A 12,582-nucleotide genomic window follows, 5' to 3' on the forward strand; every position below is an offset into this window, starting at 1 on the left:
AATTATAAATACTATATCACACAGTGATATCCTAAATATATGTTTATTATTGTATTGAGGGACATTGTTTGTTTTTCTTATTTTAATTGGTTATTTATAACGCGTTTAATACCCAGAGGTTACCAAGTGTGGACCCGAGCATCAAACCTGTGTTGCTCCGTGTTGTCTTGCTTCCAAGCACGGTGCCTCTGAGCTATCTTCCCGACATTGCTATGTGATGCCACTTCCTGTTATATCATTGGGGGTCAAAGGTCATGTGTCATCACATCCTAATGCAGTGTAGCACTGCAGGAACAGCAACACTTCTAAACATTGCATGCTAGGCAACACAAAGCCCCTTTTGTGCATAGAACATAAACACTTTAGAGCCTACACTTAAAAGTGCTAAGCTATACTTATTTCAGAATTATAGGTATGGAGCAAGGATGAAAGTCATTTGTTCAAGGTCAGAGAAAAAGTCATGGGCGCACATGATGGTGGCCGGATCCCCAAAGCAACTTCTCCAGTCTTGAGCACCAGCAGACTGAATGCCCTTTATTCAGGACAGAAAAGGGAGTATTGTGCATCTGGCACGAGCCACTCCAGTAAATTATGGGGGTATTAATCATGATGAAATCCCATTTTAGGGACCACATGTGGAGGGCAGGAGGTTCTCTGGGTGCTTCGGGAGGATGAGGAGACTCTGGGTGATGGGGATTTTCACAAAGGCTCTGAAGAGCTATCCGGAGGAAGTGGTAAGCAGGAAGATTAGGGTAATACCCTGGCATGGGAGGGGAGATAGAATTCTTGCTGATAAGGTAATTTGACAAGGAAAGGAGGACCAAGAATTGCTTGGTGGTAGACAAAATTACTATACCAAAGAGCCTGAGAACCAGTGGCCCAAAACCTAGTCCGGGAGGAAATTGACCAAAAGGTTTGTTGAAGAATACGGGTTCTTCAAGGGGAGTGAAGGAGCAGGGTATTGCGAAGAGCTATATTGGGCATGCTGCAGGAGTCACCCTTTAAAAGGATTGAAGAGAGAGTGTAGAAAGGTCTGCAGGTTGCAGAGAATGAAGCGAAAACTCAATCAGTTGCCACATTTGATATTGAGATGGATGGTCAAAAGAAATGTAGGGAGGGCCCAGGGCAAGGGCAGGGTTGTTTAAATAGAGGCTTGACATGCAAGGCAAAAGAAAGTGGTAGACACCAAGAGCATGGAGTCATAGGAGGATGGAAGGCTGTCTCCAAAATAACTCATTCGGTAGGATGGTAAGCCAAGGTAGGAAACGCTATCAAAAAGGCATCAGCGTTAGGGGCTTGGAACGCATGGATGAATAGAAGTTGGGATCAGAGTGTAGGAGGTTGTCCAAGGTAGTAGAAGACGGCAGTCAGGAATTTGAGGATAGGGTGGCCGTTTTAGTCGTAATGCAATCAGAGGTACCTGGTGGATTTGCTGTGAGGGGGAGCTGAGAAAGTAAACGCCCTAAGGGGGAGGTGAGAATGCCGGGGCAGCATACAATCGTCATCTGCACGACGTTCCGTGCAGCAGTTTAAGGCTGGAAGGGAGGGTGGTACTGTGCAGGATGTATAGGGTGCTGATGGGAGATTGCATGGAGCAGGAGGTTGGAAAATGGCGCGGAGGAACTCCAGACGGCGCACCAAGGGAGGGTACGAGTAATATTATGGGTAGATGTGGGATGGGGGTGAGTTACGCCAAATGCTTTACAACTGTGGAGGTTTAGGCCGGGGAGGAGATAAGTGTTGAGTCAGAGCTTGCAACGTGAGAACGCTTCTTCAGCACCTTTACTGCCACACAGGGCGACGCTATAAGCGAAGGTGCCCCTGCACGAGCTTCACTCCTCATCCACCCCATGTGACCGACTATCTTGGAATGCTCCGCACATCACCGGGCTCCAGTTGACACTACACATTCCATGCATGATGAGCAGGCGACCGACATCATCAGAACCCGGAGGCAGGGGCCCTCACCGTCTACTGTCAATATACGTCACTGAACAGCTGCTTAGGCCATACACTTCAGAAACTGGGAACAGGAGAGGTATGGGAGGCAGGTCCCTTAGCTAGAGTTCTACCGAGTATGGAATGGAACCATAGAGGGAGAACTACGTGGATGAGGAAGAGGCAGTGAAGTGGCCGGAAGGTTTGCCAGTATGGAGTACAACACGTAAACATATCTAGAATACCTGGCTAGCAAACGTTCACCGTATACAGTGTGAAATTCGGACTTTAGGCATGCAGCTGGGGTGTTTTCTGAGCAGCAAGGTCTCGAGTTCCTATGTAGAAATGGTGAGAGTGGAGCCCATCTCTGCTTATGGGAGAGAGAGTTCCAGGGGCACTTTATTCAAAGTGTGTTGGAACTAGGGATCTCTCTGCTACCTCTCTGACAGGCCATGTTGTGGCCCAGGTGCTTCAGTGTATTCAGGTGGGAGCCTCGCATGGGAGACAGTCCATCCTGTAGATGCACCAACCTTATATTGGGAATCAGTGTTATTTCTTGAGCCCTGGGGTGATGTGGTCGAATTGAGGGGTGCAACCATTTGGATGAAGAGCCCACCTGCTGAATGACTCTCAGCTGCGCTAAACCCACGTTTGGGATGTCAGGAAGGAGGGAATTTCACAATATAATCTGTGAAAGGTTGTTTTTTACACCACAGAACCAAGATTGGATACTGGAACCATGTGTTTTATGTTTTACAGCACATGGAGTTGGGGATGGGCGCCCTTTGACAATGGAGATAGAGCTTATTGGCCAACACAAAACCTACCGCTTTGTTTTTGGAGACAAGACTGGGGGTGAATCTGACATTGCAAAGAACCAACATCCACTTTTGCACAGGGCAGAGTAGAGGAGAAAAGAAGACACTTAGACTTCTGGGACTTGAGTTTCAGGGGTGTCAGGGCATCCAGTTTTGAATTTTGCTCAAGTTTAAAATGTGCTGTTCTGGTCCGAGCTTGAAATGGAGCTCAAAACCTTCGGCGCAATGGTGGCTGGTTAGGTTCATTTCATTTATTGCATTCCATCACGCTCCAGATGGGTGTTATAAAGGGCCGGGAAAGGGGACACATCCATGAAAACCCCAAAGAGTTTGTGCACTAGAGCAGACCGTTTTCAATTCTCAGTAGGTTAGCAGGATATTAGGAAAACTGCAAACCGAACAAGGGTGATTGGGTAAAAAAAATCTGATGGATTCCTCCAGGTGTGCGGGAGGGCAGGGTGATCTACTGTATCAGAGGCAAGAACTAATTTCAGGAGAAGGAAGAAGCAAGCCTCTCTTGCACGCCAGGATGCTTAGAGTGTCACCCACACTCTGTAGAGTTGCAGAGTTTGGGCTACTGCCTTATCTAAAACCTGGTTAACTCTTTCCAGGCATATTTTGTTCCAGTAATAGATACGTTTAGCTTTGTAGCAATGTAGAGTCTGTCAGAAATAAAAAGCATGTGGCGGCCAATGGTCCTTCGGGTCAAAATAATCAGCTGCTTTATGGTGGGGTTACCATTCTCACATATAGTTTTTGAGGTACTTGTATAAAGAGAGTGAAAAATGGAGGAGTTGAGGCCATCATGGAAAAAGCTTAAAAACACTCAACTACATTGCCTGAACGACTAGGTGGCGCATCCCGTTTCTGGATGGATTACACTGACAGCGGACAAAGCACTTTTTTAAACCTATGATCTGAGCTGGAAACCAAATACCAAGGAAAGAGACATTGAAATGTATGAGCGGCTCCTCTGTGCTCATCATTAGCATCACTTTGACACACTGTGAAATCTAAAGCACATTGGTGCAGAACAATGCTCAACCCTACCAGCTGCACATTGTACTACGCTAACTCATCAAACTGGCACACACTGGCCAGAGAGAACAGCCCGCACCAATGGAGCTGGCACCCGGGCATTGCCTATAGGCGAGTGCAAGACTGCACTTATAGGCGGCAAACTAGGGCCATCCCAGAGCTATTCATGATGGTTAGTTATCAGTAATAGTGCTAGAAACAGGGCAATTACAAGCAGCTGCCTGGGGCGTGTGGGTGCGTTGTTGGCCCAAAAACCAGAAGACCTGGCCCTATTGGACAGGGGAGAGATCGCAAAAAGAAATCAATCTGCCTGGGGCAGCATACAATCTCACACAGGCCTTGTAAATCGTGAGAGTGCAAGTGTTCGGTGCTCCAAGGGCACAGACAATGAATGGACTATGGTGGGGTTAGGACATAGTGTGGTGCATCACGCAACACTGGAGTCATGCCGTTCCTGATGGATGACTCGAGTGAGAGACCTGCCCATGTTAAAGGAGAATGCTGGCACATCATGACATGTGATGGTGAGTACCGAGATTGAAGAAAAAAATTAAAATGGCGTCTGCACTCGCTCCGTCCCGACTCCCAAGATGATAGGTAACACAAATCGAAGTGCTTTGAGGATTATGGGGTGCCCCGCAGCATGACACAGTTTTGGGATGATGGTGAATCTTGAAAGCGTGGGGACATGACAGCGCATGGAGTTTATGTTTGGCGCTGGGAATAAGAGGACGCGGCAAGGGCATGCTCTGCTAGAAGCCAGGGACGTGGCCTACAATTAGAAGATGAGGTCGCAAAGGCGCATGGGGCTGGTAGATCATGAAATGGCCTCCCAGTAGTTTATGGCATGGATTCCAAGCGGAGAGGAGCAGGATTCTGATGTGCTGCCAGGTGAGCAGAAGAGTCACGGCACCCAACACACCATTACAGAGCAGGTAACACGCCTGGCGAAGAAACTGTGCCAGAGTCAGAGATGATTGCATTTTAGGCGCTCCCGCATCCACAATAAAACGTCTGAAATTCCATCCAAACTCCCGCTGCTTTACTCTCAATAAGTATCAGCTTCTGACAAGCCAGTTTTACGGATAGTGTATTAACCTTGGCAGAGGAATCATGGCGCGCTGTACCGAAGTCATGAAGTGGAACACAGCTCATTGTAAATAATACATAAAGCTGAACGAGAAAATGGGATTTTGATGATTAATGACCGAGCCTACAACTTTATGAAAGCCGCAATTAAGTGTTTGCCGCTAAAGTCGGGGCCCACGAATGAGCCCTGCAGGATCGGCGGGCCTTCCAACAACTAACTTTGGGCCCAGGCCAGCAAGGCAAAAGACCCGGCACAGCACCCACCTGACAGAGATCCGGGGGTCATGGGTGGCTCCACATCGCAGAGTGGCGGTGGTCCCCTTAATCACACTGCAGTCTTCTGGCGGTAGGGAGATTAAAGTCCGAGCTGGAAAAAGAAAACAGAAGTCTCAGCTCAGGTTAAATAAAATTGTCTGAATTGCTTTGCAGAGAGGGGGTCATTTGTCATTCTTAAATCCTAGCGCTTTCATTGCCTCTCCTGGCTCCTTCCTATGAGCGGGCTGTCACCATAACGTACAGGGGGTCTGCATATGAGGCCTCCTGGGTGTTGTGCATGACACCAGTGTTTTATTTCATCTATAACAGTGTCTTGGAAGTGAACAATTAGCAGCGATGATGACAGTCATATGCATTCTCACCAATTCAAAACTTTAAAGAAATGATAGCAATTAAAAAACAAAAAAGTATTTAATCTCTCAACAGTACTATGATCTGGGAGACTAGCTAGGTGTCCAGGTGACCATCACGCATGGTTCAACCGTCGATCGCTTGATATTCTTTTAATTGTTTTACGATTTTCAAATAAAAACCTTTACAGTTACAAAACATGCATACATAATTGAAACAAACAACGCACAATACACTATGTAAATATATCCAAAAACACACAAATAAACTAAAAAAGGAGAAAAGATTTCACAATTATGACATAATAAATTTATACGGGCAGACTTTAAGTAGAGAAGCTTAAGAATCCTAAAATTAAATACATAGAAAAAGAGGTACAAATCCTCGATTAATAATTTTCATCACATGAAATGTTCAAATGTAAAACACAATTATTCCATTAATGTTAAATTGTTTAAAAAGCCAGTGACTGCAATTTCGACAGATATCGGATGTATGTTTAAACCTAACCTCCCGAAGGTTTCACCATTGGAGGCTGGCAAAATTGCAATCATCTTTTTAAAGTAAATCAAACTACTATCTGAGAGAGCCTTACAATCAAATGTGTTAACGTCTCCAATTCAAATTCATCCTTACAAAATCTACAAAACACCACCTCTTCCTTTATACGATTACACCTAAACAACACGTCCTTAGTATAGAAAAGATTCCATGAAACCTTATAAAAATCCTCTTGAATGTATCTATTTGGAAATAGACTAAGGATGGGAGCAAGAACGCCTAATTTTTATAGTTGGAACTTAAATGTTCTAATTAGGGATACCTATGAAACTTGTTCACTGTCTCACACCGGTATTGTTGTAGTAAGGCATGTTTCACCTTTCCGGGGGACTTCTGCAGTTCGGAGATGCTCTTCCCTATTTTGTTCAGATGCTCATCACATTGATCCTTCAATGTAGTAAAACAATTCACATCTGTCAGGTTCATAGTAGAATTCAAATCTGCATATAAAGTATCAGTCATGGGTAGAGTAATCTTTCTGTATAAGTTCTATTGTCTCCACTTTGCCTTAAGTGATGAGACCTGCAGTTCATAGTGGATTGCTGTCACAGGAACCACATTCGGGACTATCAACACTTTTCACCACATAGATCCCACAATTCTTTTCAGAAAGCCTAGAACCCATTCTCCCAACAATTCAATACCATAAAGGATTTTCGGAGTCACCTTACCTTAACGAGCTTCAAAGTAAATCTTCCATATTTCTGATTGATTCTAAACATCTGACTGGCAAATACAACACTTTTTTGTTTCAGGTTTTTTCCCATGTCCATTTTCTGAGTTTCTCCTGTGATTGGGAAACCCAAATACGGGAGTGAATTTAATTCAGAAACCATTTTTTGTTCTGATGTCCCTTCATCTTTACAATCTGAAGAACGTTGGTTGTTCCAGGATTAAAATCAGTGAGTTTCCGATGCAAATAAGGAATATGAGGAAAATGCTGTCAGCAGTTTTTGCAGACCAATTATAGAGTGGTCAAAAAACATAAAATCATCAGCGTAGGCTGAACAAAAAATATAAGGGGACCTCTCTTGGGTAGGAAAAAAGAAGCAGAACTCAAATATTCACCAACATGTGAAACATATAATTAAAAAGGCAGTGTGCAAGAATGCAACCCTGTCGTAATCTTGTGTTGGTGGATATTCTTCGTGAAACTGACCCTTCTCGGTTCAGCCTAACCTGTAATACTTGATTTTTAATTGAGGCCCATGATTAAATTAAGTAGACCGTCTGGTATGCCCCACTTGATCAATTTTGTCTACAACAAATTACAATTCACACAATCAAATGCTGCAGACAAATCTATCGAGACCATAAAAAAAAGAGTTCTCTTTTTTGTCTCACTCCTTATGCTGCAGATATTTTACAACACATCAGTTTACATTGGTACACTGACCTTTTATGAAACAGTTTGCCTTTTATTCAATCTCCCAACCCCCTTAGGCCCAGGCTTCTAAATGGGTTGAAAGGAGCGAGGCAATAACACTACTGTCAGGGCACAATAGTGTATTTGGCCTATAATTACTAGGATCACGTTTATCTCCTTCTTTATTCATTGCAATAACATAAGCGATTCTCCACGATTCAGGGAAACCCCAGCAATGATATTTGTAAACAAAATAAAACATGTAGCCGTCCGTGTATCAGGATTACATTTAAAGAATATGTTAGCCAGTTAGTTAGGTCCCGGCGCCCGGGAATTACTGCAGTTTGTATAATCAATTGTTTACATACTCCAAAGATCTAGTGGATGTATCATCTTTGTTTGTGTATAATTCCTTAAAATGGGCTACCCAGGCAGCCTCTGTCACTGAATTACATTGTTTTAATCCTTGTCATGCACCTTGTGAGTTCACAATTTCGCAGAATTTTGACACATTCTTATTCTTTAAAATATTTAGCATTAGCTCAGCGTCATTTTGTAAAATGTTTCCTCTTCTTTATGTTATAAAATTCTTATAAAATTGTTTCACTTTTTTAATTAAAACTTCCTTCTCCTCCAAATCATCGACATATTTACTTATAAAACGGATATTAGCTTTCTTTTTCCTCTTTTCTATAATCACTCCCTCATCGTACGCATGTTTATGAAAGGGCCATCCCGCAATATTATATGTACCCATACTATTATCTGCATAGTTACCACTAATTACAGTCTTCAAGAAGCATTCATAGTTTTCCAAAGTGAATGTTCTCAACTTCCACTCTAAAGTAGTACAACTCAAGAACTCCCATATACGCAAATTGAACCTGCTAATAGTTGTCAAGTTCCATTTAATGCGATTCAGACCTTGGTTGACGAAAATGCCCAAAGGAGCACCTTTAATATCATTTCCTGTATCTAAATCTAATGCAAAATGTAGCATACAATGGCAACTCCACTCATTACGTCTAATAGTAAAAGGTACACATCTTTCAAATAACCTATAGTCTGCAAACACATAGTCTAAGGCAAGACTTAATCAAGCATTTATACCAAGTAGGTTGGCAGGGCAGTCCCCTTTTGTGTTGCCATTGAATACATACAGACTTTTTGACAGGCCAACCATTTCCAGACGTTATTCTCTTTTATCAACAAGCCCTTCAACGGGGGGATTATGTTCAAATCCTCTTCCAAGTCTTCATGAACCATACATAAAGAGTTCATGTCACCAGAAACCAGTACACTCCCTCATCATGACCATTTTTAGTCTAAAATATAGTTGGATATAGTGTACAGAAATATGTCAGTATCACCAACCCCATTTTGCCAGTAAATATTGACTTGTAAAACCAGTGAAAAAGCAGAGGCCTTACCTAACTCGACTTCTACCACTTATTCAGAACTCTGGATTCGATGTCTTGGCTTGAATAAATAGCTGTCAATAACCCTCCAGATGGTCACCCTCTAGAACCCAAAAGGGCCTCCTGACCATAGACTGCATACCTATCTACTGAGGTGATCTCTTTAAGCCATGCTTCTTGAAGCATAATTATCTTATGTACTACAATAATTTCCTTCACTTTATTATTATTTAGCAAGTGGGAAGGGCGCCTTGGTTTACAAATCAGAATCATCGTCGTTTCGGGATGGTTAAAGATTAATCTTGTAATTATTTCTTTCCACAATGTCTGCTCTGGATAATGCTGATGCCAACCATGCCCAATCACTATAACGTCTTTCAGGCATAATGTTTTCCTGAAAAGGCCTCACCTCTCTTAGTCTGTGGTCATTTCTGTGAAGCAACCAACTGCCCGAGGCCTTTACACAATAAATGGATCACCATTGTTAAAGATAACCTAACAACCGATATTTCAAACCCAAGGTGGCGCAGAGAGGGAGTTTTGTTTATTATTAGGTCAAGAACTATTTAGAACCTATATGCAGAATGACCCTAACTGTTAGCGAGTCTATAAACTGCACTCTATCGATCTCTTTTGTGGCGAGAGAACACGTGTTTGGGATTTATGCAAGGACATTGGATCTATTCAAGTGTAACACTGTGTCCTTTCTATATGAGCAAGATAACAAGATGTTATTAACAGAAACTCGTTTGACAGTTCCTCTCTGGGATTAAATTTACTAGTTGCATTTATTCCAGGTGCATCATAATCAATGCTACGGGCTCCTTTCAAGATACTCCTCACCGGTGGGGTATGCCCTTCATCCCCGAATAATCAATTTTTTCTTAGGGAATCCACCTGGGGCCATCTCCGAAAATTGCCACCCCCTCTTGTCCACCATAAGGACCACGACGCTTAGAGTGCCTATTCAATTGCATAGAACTAAAGCGTCCCTCCTGGTTTCTAACCAGTTTTTCAAGTAGAATGCTTCTATCTTTTCTTTCCGCTTCTATAACACCATCTGACAGCTTCATCTGGTCCTCGGCGGGGGAGGGCTGGGTGGGGCGCTGCAAGGAGGAGGGGTGTGCCGCAATCTGTGCTAGTTCAGAATTGTCTGGTTTACCAACATGCTCCAAGGCTAACCTGGTTTGAGTACAAACTATTTGTTCAAGTAGCCACATCAAATGGAGTCTTACCCACCCCCACGAATTGCATACCGCTGATCGAATTCATACAGGGAGGGCTACATGGTACGGTCAGATGGGTGTCTAGGGCGCTTACGGGTTTCTCTTGCATTTTACACATGCTAAGGGATTAATGGACTCAAGACAGGGAAACTCTGAACACTAACATTCGCATTCAAACTGTGGGGACCCCTTGGTATCATCAAATGGGTATCTAGAAAGCTTACAGATTTCCCCCGCTTCAGAGGTTTTAATGGACTCAGGCCAAGGAATCCCTATTTAAACATTAACCGCTGGCCGCATAGTGTGATCCCTGCAACAACATTAATCTGGTTGGGGGAGAATAGAGACACCAGTTCAATTTTACAAGTGGTAAAAGACGTCTTACCAGTTCTCGGCAACGTCTCTATGCCATGAACTGGAACAAAAACAGGATTCTCACTATTTACTGTTTTGGCTTCTAGAGTAGGATCAAGAACATTTTTAATCTGCACCTCCATTTTTTGCGCAATCTGACACGTCCCTTGGTTCTGTAATGCTTCTTAGACGGTCAGATTACGCAAACATTTTCTGGAAGATCTTCTTGTGATTTAAGAGGTTTTACAATTGTTCATCTTCTTTACCTGCATTTTTGGTTTTGATAACTTTGTGCAACCCCTGAAGGCCCCCCTTGATAGGGTGGGTCGGACTCCTGAAGTACATCTCCAGTCATGGACTTGTCCACTACCAGTGTTCTCATTACCAAAGCTTTTTTCCCATCCACCATTTGGTGGACTCTATCCTCTCTTGACCGTTGACCACTGACTACATCCAAATGGGTCCTGCCAATATAATTACTTTGAGTAGCACATTCTGTACATTGCTCAGCCACATTTGACCACTCATAAGTCCATTCTGTAAAAGGGCAGTAGCAATGGCTTCAACTTTTATATTAATTACACCGAGCATGAGAGCGTGGCCCTGTACTTCTTCTCTCATATTATGGTACAGGTCCATAAAGAAACTTAAAACCGTATTGACAGCTGAAATAGTGAGCAATGTTAATTTAATACGCTTATCCATTTCCCTAAGTGTATGATGCATGAATGCATCATCTTGCCTTTTTGGGGGTTTTGTGAGCAGCCCCTCCACCCCCGTATTATTGAACAAGTCTGTCAGTGCAGTGGGAGTGCCTATCTCCTGCCCACCTGAAATAGGGGAAATCAGTTCGTCCATGATATTACCAAAGCCATTCCTTGGGTCGCCCATATGAGATTCACGAACACAAACGGATATATTCTCAACGGCCTCCATCCTACTCCTATCATTAACATGTGTATAATCTGTTAATACCAAAGCACAGGGTGGATTAGGAACAGGAATCATTGTCCCAGATTTTGGAAAAAAGTCTGTGATTTTCTGGCCAGCTATGGGGTTCATTAGAGTGGAGGGAGCGAGCACAGACAATGTTTTCATAATATGGGTGTGGCCAGAAGATGCGGTCACTAATTGGGTCAGTTTAGAGCCTTTCCCCTTGGTAGTTGACTGGGGTTCACCCAAATTAAGTCTAAATTCCGTAATTAGGGCCTCTTCTGATACTCCTTCCAACAATTCTTTCCAAGAGGTAACAAGACTGCCCGATGCGACCATTTTATCTTCCAACAACGACGCTTCTGGTGGAACCACATTGTTTTGCGAAGTCAAGTTAGCGTGACTGCGCAATGCATAGTTGGAATGGCTTGCCATACCTTAATACAAACACTGCAAACCCTCCAGCCACAAATTAACAAAACAGAACTGAAAAGGCGGTGGAACGCTGTTCGAACCACACTCATGCCAGTTTTTGTGTTCTTCACTACCGAGCTGCCAGACTGCGCTGGCACTTGCCTCACAATTCCCCACAGGGAAGGGATTTTAAAGGAGGCATGCCACGCAGTATTCGAGCCAAGCTCCCAGGCTCAATTTAGATGACTGTCATTCACCCGCTCCACTGAAAAAGAATGTTTTGAGGAAAACTGCACCACTGGAACACGCTCCTCTAGTGTACAGTCACAGCCAAGCTGCACCTCACACTTCAGCTTCATTCACCTATATAACTCGGGCGCAATCCAGCACAAAATAATTCCTGGGTTCACCACAATATTAAATCAACAGAGAGCTCTGCATTAGGACTCAACTCCCAAACACTGAGAGCACTACTTTACCCGAGCCCTATTGATGTTAAGTGTCAAGTCACACCTTCACCTCCCAATGCAGGCCACTTCTGACAGTACGTGAACATTATAATCATTGCTATGAGACATGTAAGATATATATATAATACGAAATGTCAGGGACTTCAGCGTCACCTTCTTACCGGCCCCCAATAAGGCTCTTGGCTTTCCCTCTAGTGGAGAGCTGACATCAAGGCTCAGATACGCACAGCCCCAGCCTTCAATGCTAGCACCGGAAGCCGGCTCCGGACAGTTCGAGCGGCATGCCAGCTAATGGCCCAATACAGTTCCCAAGTTCCATATCGGAGGAAA

General features: G+C 43.6%; 1 protein-coding gene across 1 annotated transcript in view; it reads right to left on the reverse strand.

Moving 5' to 3' along the window:
- Positions 1-12,582, reverse strand: part of SDK1 (sidekick cell adhesion molecule 1) — a 2,988,580-nt gene that overhangs the window by 831,363 nt on the left and 2,144,635 nt on the right. The window contains exon 12 of the mRNA XM_069647588.1: positions 5,148-5,250. Coding sequence (XP_069503689.1) covers positions 5,148-5,250 — 103 coding nt within the window. The remainder of the gene's footprint in view (positions 1-5,147; positions 5,251-12,582) is intronic.

The sequence above is a fragment of the Ambystoma mexicanum genome, chromosome 2q (assembly GCF_040938575.1).
Source record: "Ambystoma mexicanum isolate Mex_15411 chromosome 2q, UKY_AmexF1_1, whole genome shotgun sequence".
NCBI classification, from domain to species: Eukaryota; Metazoa; Chordata; class Amphibia; order Caudata; family Ambystomatidae; genus Ambystoma; species Ambystoma mexicanum.